Here is a 19,402-nt window from a genome sequence, read left to right on the forward strand (position 1 = left end):
CCGTCCGCCTGCGCCGGAAGAAGCGCGAAGCTCGCGGGGCGGGGCAGAGAGCCAAGGGGGCGGGGCAACGGCGCGGGGCAGTGTGGGGCGGGGGCGGAACGCCGCCCGGCCGCGGGTCGGGCGGTGTGTCAGCAGCCCAGCGGTCGCTCGGGCGAGACATGGCGGGCTGTGTGGCCCGGCGGGCCCTGACCGTGGGCAGTCGTTGGTGGTCCCGGTCGCTGACTGGGACCCGGGGGCCGAGGCCGCTCTGTGCGGCGGGTGGAGCTGGGGCCTTCCCACCCGTGGCGACCACGACGACGCGGAGGCACCTCTCGTCCCGGTGAGGGACGGAGCGCGGGGGTCGGGCCCGGAGCCTAGGGAGCGTGTCCCGGGCCAGAGGGCCCAGCGGCAGAGGGTGATAGGAGTTCGACCCAGGGGAGAGTTCCGGCCGAGAGCCGACCTGCGCTGCCTGGGACGCGTGCCAGGAGCGAGGAAGGGAGCGCGGCCCAGAGTCCTGGATTGTGCCGGACTGGCTCCGAGGGGGAACTAATAACCCTCTCGGAGCAAAGCCTGCTTCCTCGAGTGCAGGCATCCGAGCGCCACTGTTAGTGGGAAGTCCTTCAATTAAGTGCTAGGGCTTTTGATTTGAACCGCCAGCCCGTGACTGTGGGTCAAAGCCTCTCTCAGAAAGATGCTGGAAATGGGAAACAGGACCCGAGTCTGGTCCCAGGCTTCAGTGTGACCTTGAGGGCACATACTCTCTTTATGTGACTTGAGGAAGGGGGTTTGAAGCCACGGGGATGGTGTGAACAATGTGCCTAGGGATGGGACCAGAGAGACCAAATTGGGGCAGGTGAACCAAGTGGAAGGAGACATGGAGTTCACCTCTCCACAATAGTAAGAAAGCGGTGCTTTGAAGGGCCCCCAGAAAAAGCAGTGGGGTCCAGAAGTCACTGTGACAGCTGACCTTTTAGTGGCTGAGATGAGACACGGACATGGGGGAGAGATGATAGCTATTTGCAGTTTAAGACTCCTCTGAAAATTGATGTAAATCTGAACAAAAACTAGATTGAGAGAATAACATTGGTGCAATGCCAGGATGAGGACTGCAGTTTAGAGGTGGAGATGGACATGGCATGATGACACAAAAGAAGCTTTCTTTTGAGCACCCCTTATACCCTAGGCTCTGAGAGGGAGCACAGGCTAATCAGACACAAGCATTGCTCCCGGGGAACTTACAGTCTCTAATGGAGATAAGACAGTGACACAAATAACTGAAATGCAAGGTGGGAAAGGCAGTCACTGCTGTGGGAGGTCAGGAGGAGGGTCAGGGTAGAAATGGAGGCAAGGGATACAATGAAGCAGGGTGATATGAGGAATGCTAAGAGTCAAGAGAGAAGAAAGTGATCTGGGAGCTGTCAGATCTCATGGAAACCAAGGGGGCATCTGTGGCTGGTCCTCAGAGGAGAAGCAGCAGAATCTCTGTGGAGGGGTAGCTTGGCAGGACCCTTCCCTGCTTCAGCTGGCCCCACTGCCGCGACCCTTCTCTGCTGTCATGGTCCCAGCCCCCCCCAGTATCCTAGCAGCTTTTTCTGATGGATTAGTACCCTTCACTTCTTAGCTTTTCAGTTGCTTGTTCCTTTTCCTTCCTAATCAGAAACCGACCAGAGGGCAAAGTTTTGGAGACAGTTGGTGTGTTCGAGGTGCCAAAACAGAATGGAAAATACGAGACTGGACAGGTGAGTGCTGGGCGGCATCATCTTTGGTTTTCAGGGTGTGCTCTGCTTCTGAAAGGGTGAAATTTGGCCACAGGCCTGCACATTAGGATTTTTCTGCCTTGGTGTTTGGTGCCAGACCAGAATCAAAAGTTTTGTTGTTGTTGTTGTTTTAACATGTTTTTTTTGTCCCTGTTTTCCTGGATTTGAATGCACTTCATGTGTCATCGGGTTTTGTTTCCAAGTTAGTGTGGACAGAGATGGTTTGAACTATATTGAAGAGAAAGTCCTATTGCTGAAGAGTCATTGAACATAGTGGTTGGTGGGAAGCCAGTGGAGGGCCTGCTTTTTGATGCTTTGTTCTAGTTGAATTGAGTGCAGTGATTTAAGCTCTGGGTGTGAGGCTCTTTTTCTGAGCCAGTTTTATGCCAGATCTACTGATACAGATTTAGGCCTCTTGTAGATAAGGAGGACTTTTTGTTTATTCAGCTTTTTTCCTCTGTATGCCTACAGTAGAATGGGCTTTATGCATTGGTATTAAATCAGAAAGCAGTTCCTTCATGGAGCTGACAGTCTAAGAAAAGAATTACAGTATGCACATGGTTCACAGCTGTACACCGTGCTAAGTGGAAGGGAGGGAAGGGAAGGCTTCCTCGAGGCCTCGGCTATGGCCTGACGGCTGAGTAGAAGTCAGCCAGATGAAGGGATAGTAAGCGTGCTCCACAGTTGGTCTGGGTGGATCTCAGGGTCCAAGGGAAAGAATAGCAAGACCTTGTGCTGGAGTTGCCCCCACCCATGCCACTTAGTGATCTGGGCCCCACCTGGATGTACCCGCTCGGCTGCAGACTCACTGAAGCCTCTCTTTTCTCCCAGCTTTTCCTTCACAGTGTTTTTGGCTACCGGGGTGTCGTCCTGTTTCCCTGGCAGGCCAGACTCTATGACCGGGATGTGGCGTCTGCAGCCCCAGAAAAGTAAGTTTCCCTCTCACTGTGCCTCGCAGTATCCTCTGGAGGAGGCCCGACCCATGGTAGACATACGTAATTGGAGTCCCAGCAGTCAAGACAGCCTCCTTCTGGGCCTTAGGAACAGTCCCCAAACACTCCCTTGACACTGATGCCCATGGAGACAAAAGTGCTGAGTGCTGAGTCTTAAGCCAAAGGGTCCCTTCAGACCTCCCCAGGATGCTCACCCCAGGCATTCTTAGTTTGCATTATAAGTACCCCAGAGGGCATTTGGGGAACTAGGCTTCTTGATTTCTTGATGTTCAGTTAGAATCTTTCTCCTAGAGTACATTAAAAAAAGAAAAGGCTCCATTAAGTGATCACAGAGAACCCCTGGGATGTGAGAAGAGTGGGGTGCTCTGGGCTCCAGGGACTGAAGCAGCAGTTTGATTTTCTCAGCTTGGCCCCTTTTTTAAAGAGGCATCCAGAGAGTAAGATAAACGATGACTCTTCACCACACTCTATTGCTTGCTCCTGCCTGGGGAGCGTTGGGCCAGGGCGTGCTGAACATCTGCCCAGCTGCTGCTAAGCCCCTTCAGTGCAGGCACTGGTCTGTTTAGGTGAGGGGGTGGTAGGGAGCTGGGGCAGGCCCTGCTTCCGTTTCTCAGGTTGATCTTGGGCTTTTCCTCCTCCCCCATAGAGCAGAGAACCCTGCCGGCCATGGCTCGAAGGAGGTGAAAGGCAAAACTCACACTTACTATCAGGTGCTGATTGATGCCCGAGACTGTCCACATATAGTAAGTAAGCAAGGTGGCTGCGCCTGGGGTTCCTTTCCATGGGGAAGGCTTGGACCCTGATGGGGACCAAGAGAAGGAGAGGGATCCAACAGTTCCATACCGCGCTGGGCCCCAAGTCCTCAGGACTGGATAGAGACCGAGAAAACCTATGACTTGCTTCTTGCCTTAGTCTCAGAGATCTCAGACAGAAGCTGTGACTTTCTTGGCTAATCACGACGACAGCCGGGCCCTCTATGCCATTCCAGGTGAGTTATGAGCGTCTGAGTGGTGCCCATCGGTGAGGGGTCTGGTGTGTCTCAGGAAGAGAATTCCAGTGCTTTTCTGCTGTCCTTGAATCTGCTTTGGAGGGCGTGTAGACGCTGAGAGCCTTGGTGCCAGCTTCGTCCCACCCTGGGACAAGGCCCAGAAATTGAGTTTCTTTTCAGCCCCACTCTTCCCCGTTCCTCCATGAGTTTTCTGTCTCTGTCTCTTTGCCAGGCCTGGATTATGTCAGCCACGAAGACATCCTCCCCTACACCTCCACTGATCAGGTTCCTATCCAGCATGAGCTCTTTGAAAGATTTCTTCTGTATGACCAGACAAAAGGTACCCTCTCTCATAAAGGGAAGCTGGAATGGGAGGGCCCTTTCTTCAAAGACAGTGTCACAGAAGCAGTTTCAAAGCTCTGTTTCTACAACTTGATTTAACCTCCCTTTAGACCTGTCAGGTAGATGGCCTTTATCTCCTCCTTGCAGATAGGGAAACAGGCTCAGGGATGATGAGAGCAACTCAGGGTTGCTAGGTAGTGGCAGAGTGAGATCTGAGAGCCAGGGCCCCTAACTCCCAGGCCACTTCTCTTCCCCTGACATCATATTCCTCCTTGGGGCTTATTCTTGGTAGGCAGCCCTGTGCCTTCTTCCAGCCTGTGCTGCTTTTGCTCATGTGTCTTCTATACCTTGGCCATCACTGGGAAGGGTTTTATAAGAGGAGCAGTTGGCCGCTGGCCTGGTCTAACCAGTCATTTCTTGCCCCAGCACCCCCTTTTGTGGCTCGGGAGACGCTACGGGCCTGGCAGGAGAAGAATCACCCCTGGCTGGAGCTCTCTGATGTCCACCGGGAAACAACTGAGAATATCCGTGTCACTGTCATCCCCTTCTACATGGGCATGAGGGTAGGTGCTGAGCCTTGGTGCCTTGCCTCAGGGCCGGGCCCCCGGGTTCTGTGTGGTGTCCCCAGTGTGACTGCTGGTGTGGGTCCCACATTTAAACCATGTGCCTGAGGTTCTGGTTTCCAGTGCTGCATGTATTGGCTGGGGTTGAGCACCCTCTTGGCAAGAGCTGACACCAAGACCTAGAGCAAGGAAACTCTCAGATCCCAGGAAGGAGGCCTCCAGGTTGACTCTCTCTTCTCTTCTGGCTCAAAGGGAGCCATGATTATGAAGAACATACACATACTTGTTTAAATCACCGTAGGCTCCTCTTCCCACATTTTATACATTTATTGAGCTGTTTCTTGCTTGGCCGTAACCTGGGTCTTAGGGAGACAAAAATGAAACACTTGTACCTGCCTTCCAGGAGCTCACGGTAGTGGGGGAGGCCAGCCTACACCTTTCTAAGTGTTGTAATCCTGCTGGGATGTGGGAAGGCAGAGGAGGAAGACAGCAGCCTGGGCAGCAGTGGTGGGCAAAGGGGTGGCGGCTGACGGGGAGAGTGGTGAGAGGGAAGGGCCCTCTCTTCTGTTCTCATCCAGCTCTGTGATCTTAATAGGATGAAGAGGAAGGAGGCCAGGGAAGGGCCCAGGGAGCCTGCCTCCCTCTGGGCATGTTGGCCATAGTTAGCACGTCATCAAGATACTTGGGGCTTTCTTCTGCCTTTGCATCCGTCCTGGAATACATCTGCTCCACTGGAGAGATGTTGGTTGGAATAGACGTTTTCTACCCTGGGGGACTGAAATTCTTTGTGTTTTGTTTTCCCCAGGAAGCCCAGAATTCCCACGTCTACTGGGTGAGCGTCTAATCTCCGGAGGAGGGGAGCCCAGGAGGCGTGCCTGTGGGGGCAGGTTGGGAGGTGGGGGCTTTACCTCTAGGGCGGGAGATGAGACCCGTGCAGTGCAGGTGTTGGCCTTTGGTGCCCTTTTCTCTCTTAGAATTCCCAGGGGGCTAGCCCAGGTTCTGTTCCTTCTCAGACGTGAAGTCTCTCCCCTGCTCCCACAGTGGCGCTACTGCATCCGCCTGGAGAACCTTGACAGTGACGTGGTTCAGCTCCGGGAGCGACACTGGAGGATATTCAGTCTATCCGGCACCTTGGAGACAGTGCGAGGCCGAGGGGTGGTGGGCAGGGTGAGCATCTTTGGGCTAATAGTCTTGGTTTCTGGTCCCACCCAGCAGGCCTGGGAGCTTGGTGCATGGTCTCCTCCTCTGTGGTTAGGGGCAGGGGTTCAGTGTGTGAAAGCACAGGACTGTTGCGAGTGAGAAGCCTCACTGTGAGGGAGGTGTCTTGTAACCCATTTCACACATGATGACACCGGGACTGTTATTTAACTGGCCATGGTCCTTATAACTCGTAGCAGCAGGTCCTGGATTTGGAGCCAAGTAAGTGACGTTGGTGGTCACCCTTTTTAAGAATCTGAATTGGGAAGCCTTTGGGTGTAGTACACACCCTCCACCACTCCCAGTTGTCCTTCCTCTGCCTCTTTACACACGTACATCCTCTGCCGGCCCTTGAAGAGATCTGACTTTGCAATTCCTGCGCTACCCCACCCACTCTCCTGAGAAATAGTCAAGAGAAGGGGCCGCATTCAGTAAGCAGTTATACACATTAGCAGGGACTTGGGGAGGCAGCGTGGGATAGAAAGAACAGGGCTTTGGAGCTCATCTCTTTTCAGACGCCCACTGTGTTGTTTATTTGCTGCATAACTGGCCAGGTTATTTAACCAGGATCTCAGTTTTTTAGGATAACATCTATTACCTTATGATTACCAGGACTTAACTTAGCAGATGTTTGCTGATCATAAGGCACTTAGTGAATGGACCCTGAAAGGGATATTTGCAGAGATCTTGGGCTTGTCATCTTTGTCTGGAAACTTCAGATGTTTAGTCTGAGATTATCTTTCTCAGGGCCAGAGTAAAAGGCCCAGGTCAATGGCGGTGCTGTGAGAGGAGGTGCTGGCCGGCCATTATGGTGGGAGGCCTGAGAGAGCATCTGGTCCTGACTCGGTGATGGTCAGCATGTGGCCCTGGGGTACAGGGAGCTTGTCTGGTCTGACCTATTTTGCCTGAACCCTCACAGGAACCAGTGTTATCCAAGGAGCAGCCCGCCTTCCAGTACAGCAGCCACGTCTCCCTGCAGGCCTCCAGTGGGCACATGTGGTGAGTAAGTGGGTGTGGGGGCAGCTTAGGTCCACGGACACTGCGGGTCAGAAAAGTGAGAGCTCATAGCATGCAGTTCACTCTGGACCCAGTGAAGTCCTGAGGTGGAGCTATATCTGCCATTCATTGTTGTGTGAGTCTTGCCTGATTTATGACTTTCCCAGTTCTCCGTGATTTTGTGGAATGAGTGTGTGTGTGTATGCTCAGTTGCTCAGTCATGTCTAATTGCAATTCCATGGACTATAGCCCGATAGGCTCCTCTGTCCATGGAATTTTCCAGGCAAGAATACTGGGGATTTCTTTCTCCAGGGGATTTTCCTCAGTCAGGGATCGAACTGTGTCTCTTTGCATCTCCTGCATTGGCAGGTGGATTCTTTACCACTGTGCCATCTGGGAAGGCCCCTGCGGGATGAGGACTTAGGTCAAAGCGGTCTGCTGACTTTTTGCTACAGAGCTGCCAATGAGTTGGTTTTTTCCCTTGGTGTTTCATTCTGTATCCTGAAGGCATAGTTGGGTGGCTTATCCAGGGTGCATCGAAGGGCTGAATTCAGGACAACTTCATTTCTTCTTTTCATGAAGGGCCAGGATGGGCTCTTGGGTCCCTGGACCAGTGTTATCCTGGCATGAGCCAGGCAGAAGAGCCTGGGCCTGCATTATTCTGCCTCAGTTGTGGTGCTGAGGGCACAGGGCTCTCCAGACCTCTAAACCAGTTTCTCTCTGACTCCCAGGGGCACTTTCCGCTTCGAGAGGCCTGATGGTTCCCACTTTGACGTCCGGATCCCTCCCTTCTCCCTGGAAAGCAATAAAGACGAGAAGACACCGCCCTCAGGCCTTCACTGGTAGGCCAGCAGAGGCCCTGAGCACCCAGGCTCCGCCCCGAACAACAGCCCACATCCCATGAGAGTTGCTGCAGAACTCTGTCACGGCCACAGTGGGTCTCTTAATCGTTTGTGCCATTTGATTGCGGCGTTCTTACTTTGGCGGGTGGAGTATAACTCTTCTCCAGAAGACCCACGTGGGCCTCCTCCAAGGCTGGCCTTCCCCGTATGCCCTGCCTACGCTGTGTTCCAGTAAACCTTTCCAACAGGAACTGTGTTCAGCTGCCATAGGTGTGGGGGTTCCCTAGCCTGTCACACAGTTGTTAGAATGCGAGGTTTGGGCAATAAACCAGTGCACGCTTGGCCACCCTCACCGTTTCTGCCCCCCGATGTCTCAGGCTCCCTTTCTGACCCGGCGCGGGCCCTTGGTTACTGTCCTTAACTGCCCTTCCAGGAAGCTGCCCCTTCAGCTAGGGTGTCTGTCTCCATCGTGGGGCAGGGTTTTGCCTGATGTCTCCCAGGTCACTCAGCCAGTGAGGTGGGGGATGGGCTGGACTCTGTTTTCTTTACCCTCTGCCAAGTGCAGAGCTGGAGGGCGGCAGCAAGGTCAAAGGAGTGAGGCAAGCCTGTTGGGTTTCCTGGAGCAGTGGGCCTGCCAGCCATGGGCATGAGTCTGTCAGGCCTCCAGTTCAGAAATGCAGAAACTCAGCCAGGGAGCGTTAGGTATGGACAGTGACTAAGCCAAGCTACTTTCTGAGCTTCTTGAAGATCTCCAAGAGCCAGAGATAAAAATGTGCTGCATTTTTGCCCCGATTCTTAGGATTCTTGCTTGCTCCCTGACTACCGTAGTGATTGTTAAAGAGGTCGTTTTCTAAATATTAAATTTCAGTTCCAGCCCTTTATAGTGTTGTCCTTAATCCTCCACCTTAGCTCAGCTGGCAAAGAATCCGCCTGGAATGCAGGAGACCCCGGTACGATTCCTGGGTCGGGAAGATCTGCTGGAGAAGGGATAGGCTACCCACTCCAGTATTCTTGGGCTTCCCTGGTGGCTCAGCTGGTAAAGAATCCACCTACTATACGGGAGACCTGGGTTCCATCCCTGGGTTGGGAAGATCCCCTGTAGAAGGGAAAGGCTACCCACTCCAGTATTCTGGCCTGGAGAATTCCATGGACTGTATAGTCTGGGGTCGTAAAAAGTCAGACATGACTGACCGACTTTCACTAATCCTCCACCAGGGGGAGCCTGGGTTGCAGGGCAACTGAGTGCAATGGGGCATAGGCCCCAGTGAGAATGTAAGGTCAGGTGGTGAACAGAAATACATGAATTATGTCCACAGAGCAGTGAGTGACCAAGCTCCACTCCCTGTAAGCACGGCTCTGAACCACTGCAGTGTAACACAGTTTTATTAGAAATTAGTGTTTGTTTCCATCACCTATGCTGAGCAACAGAGAATTGAAGTTACATGATAAAGAAGTTCTTTCATGCCAGGACCTGTGCCATCCTTCAGCAGACCCTGGTCAGGTAATAGATCAGAACCTAATAATGCTGGCCCGTGTGGTTAACAGCAGGCTTCCAGTTTTCTTAGAAACTGACAAGGTTTAACCTTCATCCACACTTTTTGTGTACATTCCCCAGGGCTGCTCAGAATTGAAAAAGTCACACAGCCAAGAGCATTTTCTGAATGGGGCTGGGAAACTCAAAATTCCCCAAACCCTTACAACACAGTCTGACTTTAAAAGCTAAGATTACTTCAGTGAGTTCAATGTTAGTATTTTAAAACCAAAGAGATATTTTCAACTGGAGGAGGTAAGTGCCCAGAGTCCCAGACTGTTGTGCTGTCTCAGGAAGAAAAGACTGCTCACCACTGAGACAGCTGAGGATCTCAAAGTCCCAGCAGTGAAGAGAGGCCCAGGGACTGGGGAGGTTAAGGGACAAGCATTAAAATACCTCAGTGGGGAGCTGGGACTTTGAGTATTAAAGGGCTTCGGGAAGGCAGCTGAGGAAACAGACTGGTGGCCTCAAGCAGAAGCATTCCAGTCACTGTGGGAAACCCAGAGTTGGAATCTGGCCAAAGAAATGGATTTGTCTTCATCTTGTTACTCCAGTGAAGGCTTGAAGAACCATTCATAGCTGACCATCAAGGTGCCTCACCTGAAAAGTCTATACATTCAAGAATATGACTAGCGTAAAACGCCTGATTAGAGTCACCTTTCTCCTGCCCTAGCACAGGTCTTTGTGTCTACTAACGCTGGCCTGGCATTTGCCCATAGGCTCAACTATAAGCAGCCACTTAGCTATGGTCAGAGTAGTCAAGAGACATGAACTTGATCAGTTATGTCCTTTCCTGACTGAGTGGGTACTGCTGAGTGCAGTGCTGGTTTGTTAGGTTGGCTGAACAGCTCCCTCCTGGTGGCATTCCTTTAGAAAAGAATTCAGATAAGCAGCTGCCCGCGGGCCAAGCCAAACAGAAGGGAATGAAAACCGAAGCCCTGAAGAGGAACTTGGAACTTGCACCCTTACCCAGGGGTGCGGCATCTCTAGAGCCAAATTTACCCAACAGGAAAGAAATGAAGAACCCTTTCAAGGCTTTTAGGCTACACACATTCTCCTGTGTTCAGGGACTCACCACTGGGCAGAACCACCATCCCCAAAACCAACAACATGGATGGGGGTGGGGGGATGGATGGCCAAGCATAACCACTTCAGTGGGGACCCCGGGAATGCAGGGCTCTGTGTTTGCTGTCCTCGGATGATGGGCAAGTGGGTGTGGGGCCCATGGGCTCCAGCCTTCTGCTGCAGCTCCTGCCCCCTGCCACCACAACGGCCCTCTGGGCTTACAGTAAGTGAGGACAACTTGCTTCAGAGCCAAGGGCGAGAGAATCAAAGAGAACAGTCATGTAAGACCCTAAAAGTCAGTGCATATGTGACTCTGAAGATGTGGGGGTAAACTATCCTTTCTTCTAGGGGTGTTACTAGGACCACAGGTCCTAACTTACACAAACTCACCCCGTCAGTGCTCTTTGGGTTGGCTGCTTGGCCACTGTAGCAAAGCTAGAGCTGGTCAGTTTTTTTATTGCTTCTTTCCCCTCCCTTAGATTGACTCTACAGGGAAAAGGGGATTAGATCAGAAGATGACGTGGGTCAGGGAAGATTACAAATCTCCTGAATAAAAGTACAAAGTGCTTAAAGAAACAGATCCCAAAGGTAGCAAAAGGGCCAAGGGTTCTGCTTTACCACGGATCTTGGAACCCTGGAGGGGTAGCAGAAATACCCAGTCCCCTCATTATTCAACTAAAACTAAAAACTAGTCATTTCCTAGATTATTTGTTAAAAATGTAACTCATCAAGCCTGTGCTTAGGAAAAAAGGAGCCCCACCTTCTGTAAGAAACTGGGCCTCCACAGCACCAGAAGCCACCTTCCTCAGAGAGACCTGTTTCCCGTGGGCCTCCCCTGAGGCCTAAAGTAGCCTTCAGCAGAGCAAAGGGGCGCTCAGCCAAGGGAGGAGAGGAATGCTCCCAGTGGGAGGTGGACAGGTCAGTCCATTCAGCCCAGGGGCAGAAAGGGAGGGGCTGAGCAAAGGGGCCAGTCCTCCTGAAGTGCTGAGGGAGCCGGGCAGAGAAATTCGAGCCCTCCGCTGCTCAGGCCCTCTGACCTCCTAGGCAGGTCCTGTCGTGCCTCTGGGTGCTGGGGCAGAGACCCAGCCAGCAGCAGAGTGGGGTGGCCGAGGGGGCAGGGCTCCACAAGAGGGGCGATGGGGCATCCCGTGCCCTGACTCCAGGAGGGTCTCATTAATCGCGATGGGAGGACTGGTGGCCGAGCTGCCGGTCATCGTAAGTGCTGTAGCGCTTGACGTGGATGCGGCGGACACGGTCCCGCAGTTCCAAGGTTTCCTCATCTTCACTGGGGGAAGCCTGGCTGCGGTTCCGGCTTGTGGCCTCCAAGAGGGAGTTGTCAGGGACTCGGGGGGTCTCATAGAGTAAGACGTTGAGTGTCTCCTCATAGATTCGGGCCTCTGGGAATTCCACCTGGGACGAGAGAACAGCATGAAGTTTCATCCCAAAGAGGGCACAGCATGTCAGGGCCGTTGGCCCTGCTAACTCCATGAGGCCTCCAGAAGTCTCTCAAGAGACATGACTTTCTGTCTTGCGAGGGCGGGTGTAGGTTTCCTCTGAAGGAGGCATGAGGAGATGTATTCTATGGACATAAAGATGCAGAAGACTAGTACCCTGCCCCACCCAATCCCAGACCAGTGGACTAGTATGTGGAGAGGTCAGGGCCTAGGTACAAACAGCTCCCCCACTTACTAGCTGTGGGGTCTCAGGCTTAACTTTGTGGTACCTGAGTTTCCAAATGTTAACACTGACCTCAGAGACTGTTGTGAATGTTATATGAAGATTGTAAAGTGTTGAGCAGAGAGCCGGGCACACAGAAAACAAAAAAGCCTACTTGCTTTGAGCCCTTCACATGCACACAGCTCTCCCCCGAGACAAGCCGCCCTTCCACCCTGGCAGTCTGTCGTCTCCTAAACACACCAGGGCAGCTGTTCTCTGGGGAGGCACCATCTGCTGGCAGCCTGGGGAGAGAGCTGGGTTTGTTGTGCATGTGCGCTCAGTCATGTCCAACTCTTTGCGACCCCGTGGACTGCAGCCCGCCAGGCTCCTGTGTCCATGGGATTCTCTAGGCAAGAATATTGGAGTGGGGTGCCATTTCCTCCTCTAGGGGATCTTCCCAACCCAGGGATCGGACTTAACATCTCTTGTGTCTCCTGCATTGCCACTGGCGCCATCTGGGAAGCCCCAAGATCTTTATATATTTATATATATGTATGTATATATGTGTATATATATATAGAGAGAATATATATATGTGTATATATATAGAATATATGTATATACATATAGAATATATATGTGTGTATATAGATAGAATATATATATGTGGGTGTATATATAGAATTAAATTTCTAACAGCCCTAGTCTCCGTTTTACAGATGATAAAAATTGAATTTGTTATCTCCTGTCAAATCCCTTACTCGTGCCTGGCAGTGTGGTGTCACTGCAGAGACAAGCTGACTGACCAGGAACGCCCAACCAGCAGGGGCTGGAAGACTGAACAGCTCTTTCTCCTGCCTTGCACTGCTTCTCCTCAGAACTGTCTCATTTTCATAACAGTTCTGTTAAATTCATACTTTCATTCTCAGATCTTCAAATGAGGAAACAGGCCCAGATGGTCTAAATGTCTTATCCAAAATCAGAAAACTGACTTTGGGACCAGGATTCAGATCTGAATTGGGCCAACTCCAATTACCCTCGCTGGTCAACAGCCCTGCCTCTCAGCTAACCAGAGCAGAGTTCTGTGCGTTCCCTGAACTCCCTGCATTGGCTTTTGTCCTTGACCGCCGCCACTGCGGTGAGTGTGGGAAACAGCAGGATGTGCGCCCGGCGGTGAAAAGTGCAGCCGCACACAGGCAGGCAGAAGCCCCGTACCTTGGTCTGCTTCTTCTCGGTGGCGTACACGATGGAGGTGCAGCACACCTCTGCCAGCTTCCGGCCCTGCCCGTAGAAGGACCAGCAGCAGATCTCATCGCCGATGACGTCCTTGATGAAGAGCACGCGACCGTTGAAGCGCAGGGAGAGCTTGTCGAACAGCTCGATGTTTTTCAGCAGGTGGTCATCGGAGTTGCTGAAAAACCGGTGAGAGCCCACCGGCCTGGGAGTGAGGGCCCAGCACAAGGGTGGTGCAGGCTGGGCCCTCCCCTGCCCTGCCCCAGCCGCCCCCCCCCGTCGTGCTCACAAAACGAGGGAAAGTCAGGACGCCAGAGGGACGGTGAGAAAGGGTCACGGGGTCCCCTGTGAATCTGGGGGCCTCTGAGGGGAAGGAGGTGAATTGGACTTAAGTTACAACAGAGAGCTGAGGGAGGGCCTCCTCTCAGCAGGCCCAAAAAGAAGGAGGCTGACTGCCATCTCAACAGGTCCTCCTGTTAAGACGGCAGTCAGCCTCCTTCCCTTGCTGCATGGGTGACCCTGGCAATATGTCTGCCCCGGGGAATCACTGAGGGCCTGCAGCCTCCTGCCTGTACCTAGCTATGGCCTGTTGAGAGGACACTGCGGGATGAGGAGGCCACTGGCCCGGATGCAAAGAACAAAGGCTGCCTCAAGAGGAGTTCCAGCCGCCTGGCCTCCCACCCCTGTAAGAGAATGCAGGGAAAACCCCTGGCCCGCTGCCTGACATGACACATGTTGAGTTACACGTTCATGTTCAGTCTTGTCTCCATCCCGGCCAGGGCCCTGCACTGAGTTCCAGATGCCTCGGCTCTGATTCCCCTTCTGCTCTGTTCTCCCGAGACCCAGACTCATGCCAACTGTGCCAGGCGTGCAGGTGGCTTCCCTTGAGTCTGCTGCCCAGTTTGTCCGCTCAGCCCTTCCCTGGGCACCATCCCCCACCCTTGCCAGGGTGCCCCCTACCTGGTGTAGGAATACTTGTTGTTGCTCCTGTTGTACAGCAGCTTCACCACGGGCTGTGAGGGGAGAGAGCGTGAGGGCCGGGGACCTGGCACCCCCAGCCTGCCGCCCCTGGCGACCTTTTGGCGGTCCCAGTACCTTGGTGGAGGATTCGATGAGCCTTTCCTCTTCCTTCAGGGAGGTGATGATGGGGATGTTGCACACAGGCTGGAAGGAGTCCTTCTTGTCCTGGGTGACACACAGCAAACAATCCTTTTTTTCCAGATCTTCTGTTTGCCAGGCTTTTCCCAGGAGCTGTCAGAGCCCCTCTGCCATGGCCACCCCCTGCTTGTTGAGGCATCAGATAGAGACAGGAGGCCCCTGGCAGGAGAAACTGCCAACTGGCAAGCAGATCCCCATTTCCAGAAACCTAAACTCCAGATACCTAGGCATATAAACTAGAAGCAGGGTCCGGTCAGTCCGCCTGAGTCCGTCACCTTATAAACTGACTGGCTGCCAGCTTGCTGGGGCTTCCCTTGTGGCTCAGCTGGTAAAGAATCCGCCTGCAATGTGGGAGACCTGGGTTTGATCCCTGAGTTGGAAGATCCCCTGGAGAAGGGAAAGGCTACCCACTCCAGTATTCTGACCTGGAGAATTCCATGGACTGTATAGTCCATGGGGCCACAGAGTCAGACATGACTGCGCGATTTTCACTCACTTTGCTAGCTTGCTTAGCCTGGGCAACATGGTGTGTCTAACTAGTTTTGGACTCATCTCATATGTGCCATGTGGCCTTCCAGGAACTGCACCCTACGTCCCTGAAGGAGGGAGCCAACCCCGACCTCATCAGCCCGCCCTGCCTCTGCCTCCACACCTGCAGGGCAGACTGGCACATGTTCACCAGCCCCTGAATGAGGTAATATTTCGCTTCAGCCATCAGTTCCTTGATCTCTTGCCGGTTTTGAGGGAGGACGATCGTGTCGTCTCGGAGGTAATTCAGGATGGTGCCAAAGTGCTTTCCGCATCGGTCTATGAGGATCCAGCCTAGGGATTCAGACAGGCCCCCGAGGGTTACTGTTTGTCTCCAGGTACCTCAGGGCAGACAGCAGGCAAAAACCACCTGATGAGCCTGGTGGCAGGTGATAAGGAGCACAGAGCCCACGGCACAGGGTAACAGGAGGAACCTCCGGCTCTAAGGTCCATGGCTGCTCTCCACCCCTCCTCCCTGAAACCAAGAAGACACAGCCCCTCCAGGCCCACCTCCTGGCAACACTCCCACCCAGCCCTGCCTGCTTTCTGCCCACTGCTCAGGCACTCTGGTGATGGTTCTTATGAGAATCTAGTCCTGTGTGAACTTTTTAAAAAGTACAGCTCTTCTCCCTGAAAAATATGTACACACACAACATTCCATGTACAGTTTCAGAGAATTCTGAAGCTGCATAAGAACTCCAGGTGAAGGAGTCCTGTACTACATGAAGAAGAAAAATGAATCTAGATTCCAGATCTGCCGGGCTTAGGCCATGCTCTGAAGTCACTTCCTCCTCCCACCCCCCACTCCAACCCCGCCCAACAGGCCCCCACGCCTCACCTTCTTTGTCGGTCAGCACCTCCATGCGCCCACTGAACATGGCCTTGAGCATGGTGTCGTGCCGGGTTAGTGCCCGCACAGTGGTGTAGTACAGGGAACCGCCCACATTGAGCTGGACGTATTTGTTGCCCAGGCCTCCTCCCTTGAAGCCACCAAGCTTGGGCTTGGCCCCCGAGGCTGGGCACAGACAGGTATCCCCCGACATCTCCCGCTGCAAGTAGATCACCACACGGCAGGAGGTTGGCTTGGAAGGCTCCACCGTGGTGGAAGGGTCACGAGTGAGTGGCCAGTGGAGGCCAGAGCCTCATACTCTCAGCGCTGTGAGCAGGACATGGGAGAGAAGACAGGAGTCAGTGGAGGAGAGCCCGCAGCTGGGAGGGGACAGGAAAACAAACGCTGACCATCCAGTCATTCTCTCCTTCTGAGCCCAAGACTCCCTGACAGAAGCTGAGCCTTAGGCAACGACAAAAAAGACATTCCTGCTGTTCTTCATGGTACCAGTTACCAGGTCTGGGAGCAGAGTTTCCCAGAACCCAGTGCTGGTCACCTCATCAGTGTCCCTGAGACCCCTCCCAGCTCTGGGTGACAAAGAGGTCAAGCAAACTCTTGGAGCTAATCAGAGATAGCTCCAGGAACAGACTAGGCAGAGCAGAAGACCTCACCCTGGGGATCCACCAGTTAGACTCCAGTTGTTTTCCTCTCAAGGTTCCCAGGATCCAAGATTTCCAGCCAAACCTTCTGGGAATCCAGCCAGCCTAGGAGTTTCCCAGGAGTCTGAGGGACAGGATGCACTTCCTTTCTAATGACTCCAGGCTTGGGGCAGCCTGCACCAGTGCTTCCTTTGAGCACCACCCAGAGTCTGGCTTCAGGAAGGCAAGTAACAGCAACTTCAGGAGAACACAGATTGAGCCAGACTGGAGGGAGCTGGCCAGTGTTCCTGGCAGAGGTTATCCTGGTTCCCGCTGAGGTTTCCTGACCTTCCTCTTTTTTGGCATCAGCCCTGCCCTGAGTTCCTGAAATTGTCACCATTTTTCAGGCTAGAACAACTACAGGATGGCTATTTTTGCTTCTTTTTTCCTGAGAGGGGACCCAGCCCTATCTCCTCCTCTCTTCCCGCCCAACAAGAATGGGGAAAAAGAACCAAATAATCAGTCTAAGAACAGTTAAGTGATTTGGAAACTGAAACACTGACAGGAGTTTACAGGGTGGAGAAGCAAGGAAGGCAAAGCCAGACCACCCCTTGTGATCTAGGTTCTACATGAAGAATTGGTAGAATTCATTCACCAAGAGAAAACAAAAAGCCAACATTCTTTGCATGTTTACTCTTTTCCAGGAACTACTCAAGGCATATATATCATCAGCTCATTTAACTCATTTGTCAATAAGACTATTGAGTGCCTACCAAGTTAAGCAGGAGGAAGAGATGAAATGATACTGTCCTTGAGTTCAGGAATTCAAAGAAACATGAATATTCTTGTTCATTAACAAGAATAAAAATAATAAGAGTATTTATCGTGTCCCTGCTTTGTGCCAGGTGCTGGGGATACAGATGAGAACAAAAGAGTCAGTCCCGTGAAGCTAACCTCATAGTGGGAAGACACATACAACAAGAAAATGAAAAAAGAAGCAGGCAATTTAAGAAGCGAAAAATATACTTAGTAAAGCGAGTGACTAGGAAGACAGACTCATTTAGATGGGGAGCCAGGGTAAGGCTCTTTGGGAAGGTGACATTCCAGCTAAGCTCTTAAGAGCATTCCAGACGGATGGAAGAGTAGGTGCAAAGTTCCTCAGTCAGACGCAAGTTTTAGAAGCAGAAATAAGGCCAAGGTGGCTGGTGCAAAGAAAGAAGGGGGAAGATGGCTGGATGCGAAGTCAGGGAAGGCAGGGGTGGATCATACTGAAGAGTGGATTTTATAGTAACTGCAATGAAGATCAACTGTAGGGTTTAGAGCAGGGAAGCGATATGACCTAAGATCACCCTGCCTACTGTGTAGAGAGTAGACTCTGAATGCAAGAAAGCAAGTGTGAAGACCAGAAGTCTAAGCAAGAGACGACGAAGGCATGGACTACAGTGCTGGTAATGGGAGTCAGAAAAAAAAGTGAAATGACCTCACTTCATCATCATAGCATGCTGAAGTTTACATCATTATCTCTTCTAAGTGTAACCCAGAAGAAGTGCACTGGTTTTCCCACACTTACTACTCCACTCCCCAAGCAGTGCTTAACACAATGCCATGCACATTTGTAAGTATTCGTCAATCTGTTAGACTGAAATTGTCCCCAAAAAGATTTAAGTAGGTCCCCAGTGGCGCCAGTGGTAAAGAACCTGTCTGCAAACACAGGAAATGCAGGTTTGATCCCTGGATCGGGATCATCCCCTGGAGAAGGAAATGGCAACCCGCTCCAGTATTCTTGTCCCAGGAAATCCCATGGACAGAGGAGTCTGGGGGGCTACAGCCCATGCGGTTGCAAAACGTTGGACATGACTGAGTGACCGACCATTCATCCTGGGAAGAATGTCCAAGGAAGGGCCAGGACAGGTGCTGTATGAAATACTGAACTCCTTTGGTGGTTTGTACAGTATGGATGAGATGAGCGCCCCGCCCCAGTAGACTGCCCAATCAGTAAGTAATCTTGAATGGTATGAGATTACTTTACCAAACTCTGCCCACCCGGAAGGAATAAATCCACCCCTTAACAGGTTTTAACAAGTTCTCTATGCATTTTGTGTCTAGCCCCAATTTCCCCAAGATCAAAGAAAAGGAGCTCACCAAAGGTTAGGCGGCTGCCAACAAAGGAAGACAAATCCAAACTAATCTATTCTTTTCCAACAAAGCAATTGCTTTGAGCCCCTGGACGACGTCGGCTGAGATTTCAGTTGCTCAGATTCTGCCCAGGCCAATAGGTTCCAGGAATCCTGTGGCAGGTGACGCCCCAGAAGGTAATTCCAGTGAAAATGAAGTTTCCACTGAAAGCTCTTCCTTCCGGACTTTGTGTGTGGGTATTTGGGGATGCTCGGGGCCTATCTGTGTCACACTAGGCAAAGCGAATGGGAACCTAAGCGGAATAACGGGCAAACAATCACGGCGGTGTTAGAAGGTGGGGTCCTAAGGAAAGAAGGTCCCAGAAATTCGTCACACCAGGGATGGCGAGGGGAGGAGCCGATCTTGGTCAGAGAGGGCGGATCTAGCAGAAAATCCAAAGTGTAATCCTACTGCTACATCCAAAAGGTGTGGGGAAATTAATACAGACCCAACCTCTCCATGACAGTGTAGAGTCTTTCCCAACTCGTACCCCTTCTCACTATTGAGAAACAGAAACCGGTTCTGACACCCATTCCCAGGGGAGGATTTGAGCTCTCCACCCCCCTTTCGCCGTCCCACGCCTTTTCCCCAAGACCGCGTGGGGCTCTGTTTGCTCAGCCCAGGACCCAACCATCCCTTCCCCTAGGGCATGGACCGGCTCGGCTCTCACCCTTCCCGGTGGCGCCTCTCCTCTCAGCCGGATTGCAAATCGACACCGTGCCGCCCCCGAACTGTGGCCGCTAGAGCTCCAGCAATCCCGGCCGAAACTCGCATCCTCCACCCGAGGACTCCGCCCCAAGCCGGCCGGAGCCTGAGACTAGAAGGCGGGGCAGGCCCAGCACCCAATCAGGGCGGAGGGAGGGGCCCCTGAGAGTATTTTGCGCTGAGAGCATAGCTACTTCCGGCAGCCTTTCGGGCGCAAAGGCTCTGGGGCTCGTAGGCAGTTATCCTTCCTCTCAGGCCTCTGTTTCC

The 19,402-nt window shown here is 52.5% G+C and overlaps 2 protein-coding genes across 2 annotated transcripts; one reads left to right on the plus strand and one right to left on the minus strand.

The window, feature by feature from the left end:
• The first annotated feature begins 69 nt into the window (after positions 1-69).
• Positions 70-7,969, plus strand: POLDIP2 (DNA polymerase delta interacting protein 2). The gene is made up of 11 exons (XM_006042205.4): positions 70-319; positions 1,637-1,718; positions 2,568-2,665; positions 3,336-3,432; positions 3,602-3,677; positions 3,910-4,017; positions 4,446-4,582; positions 5,388-5,414; positions 5,624-5,749; positions 6,699-6,778; positions 7,507-7,969. Exons 1-11 carry the CDS (start codon positions 159-161, stop codon positions 7,619-7,621), a joined length of 1,107 nt encoding a protein of 368 aa, XP_006042267.1. The 5' UTR covers positions 70-158; the 3' UTR covers positions 7,622-7,969.
• Positions 7,970-8,982: 1,013 nt separating this feature from the next.
• TNFAIP1 (TNF alpha induced protein 1) lies at positions 8,983-19,232 on the minus strand. Its single transcript, XM_006042212.4, has 7 exons — positions 19,101-19,232; positions 15,627-15,944; positions 14,913-15,082; positions 14,198-14,287; positions 14,063-14,115; positions 13,085-13,280; positions 8,983-11,623 (listed from the first exon to the last, which is right to left on the minus strand). The coding sequence occupies exons 2-7, from the start codon at positions 15,829-15,831 to the stop codon at positions 11,387-11,389; spliced, it is 951 nt and encodes a 316-aa protein (XP_006042274.1). The 5' UTR covers positions 15,832-15,944; positions 19,101-19,232; the 3' UTR covers positions 8,983-11,386.
• Positions 19,233-19,402: the final 170 nt, after the last annotated feature.

This window comes from Bubalus bubalis, chromosome 3 (assembly GCF_019923935.1).
Source record: "Bubalus bubalis isolate 160015118507 breed Murrah chromosome 3, NDDB_SH_1, whole genome shotgun sequence".
Lineage (NCBI taxonomy): Eukaryota > Metazoa > Chordata > Mammalia > Artiodactyla > Bovidae > Bubalus > Bubalus bubalis.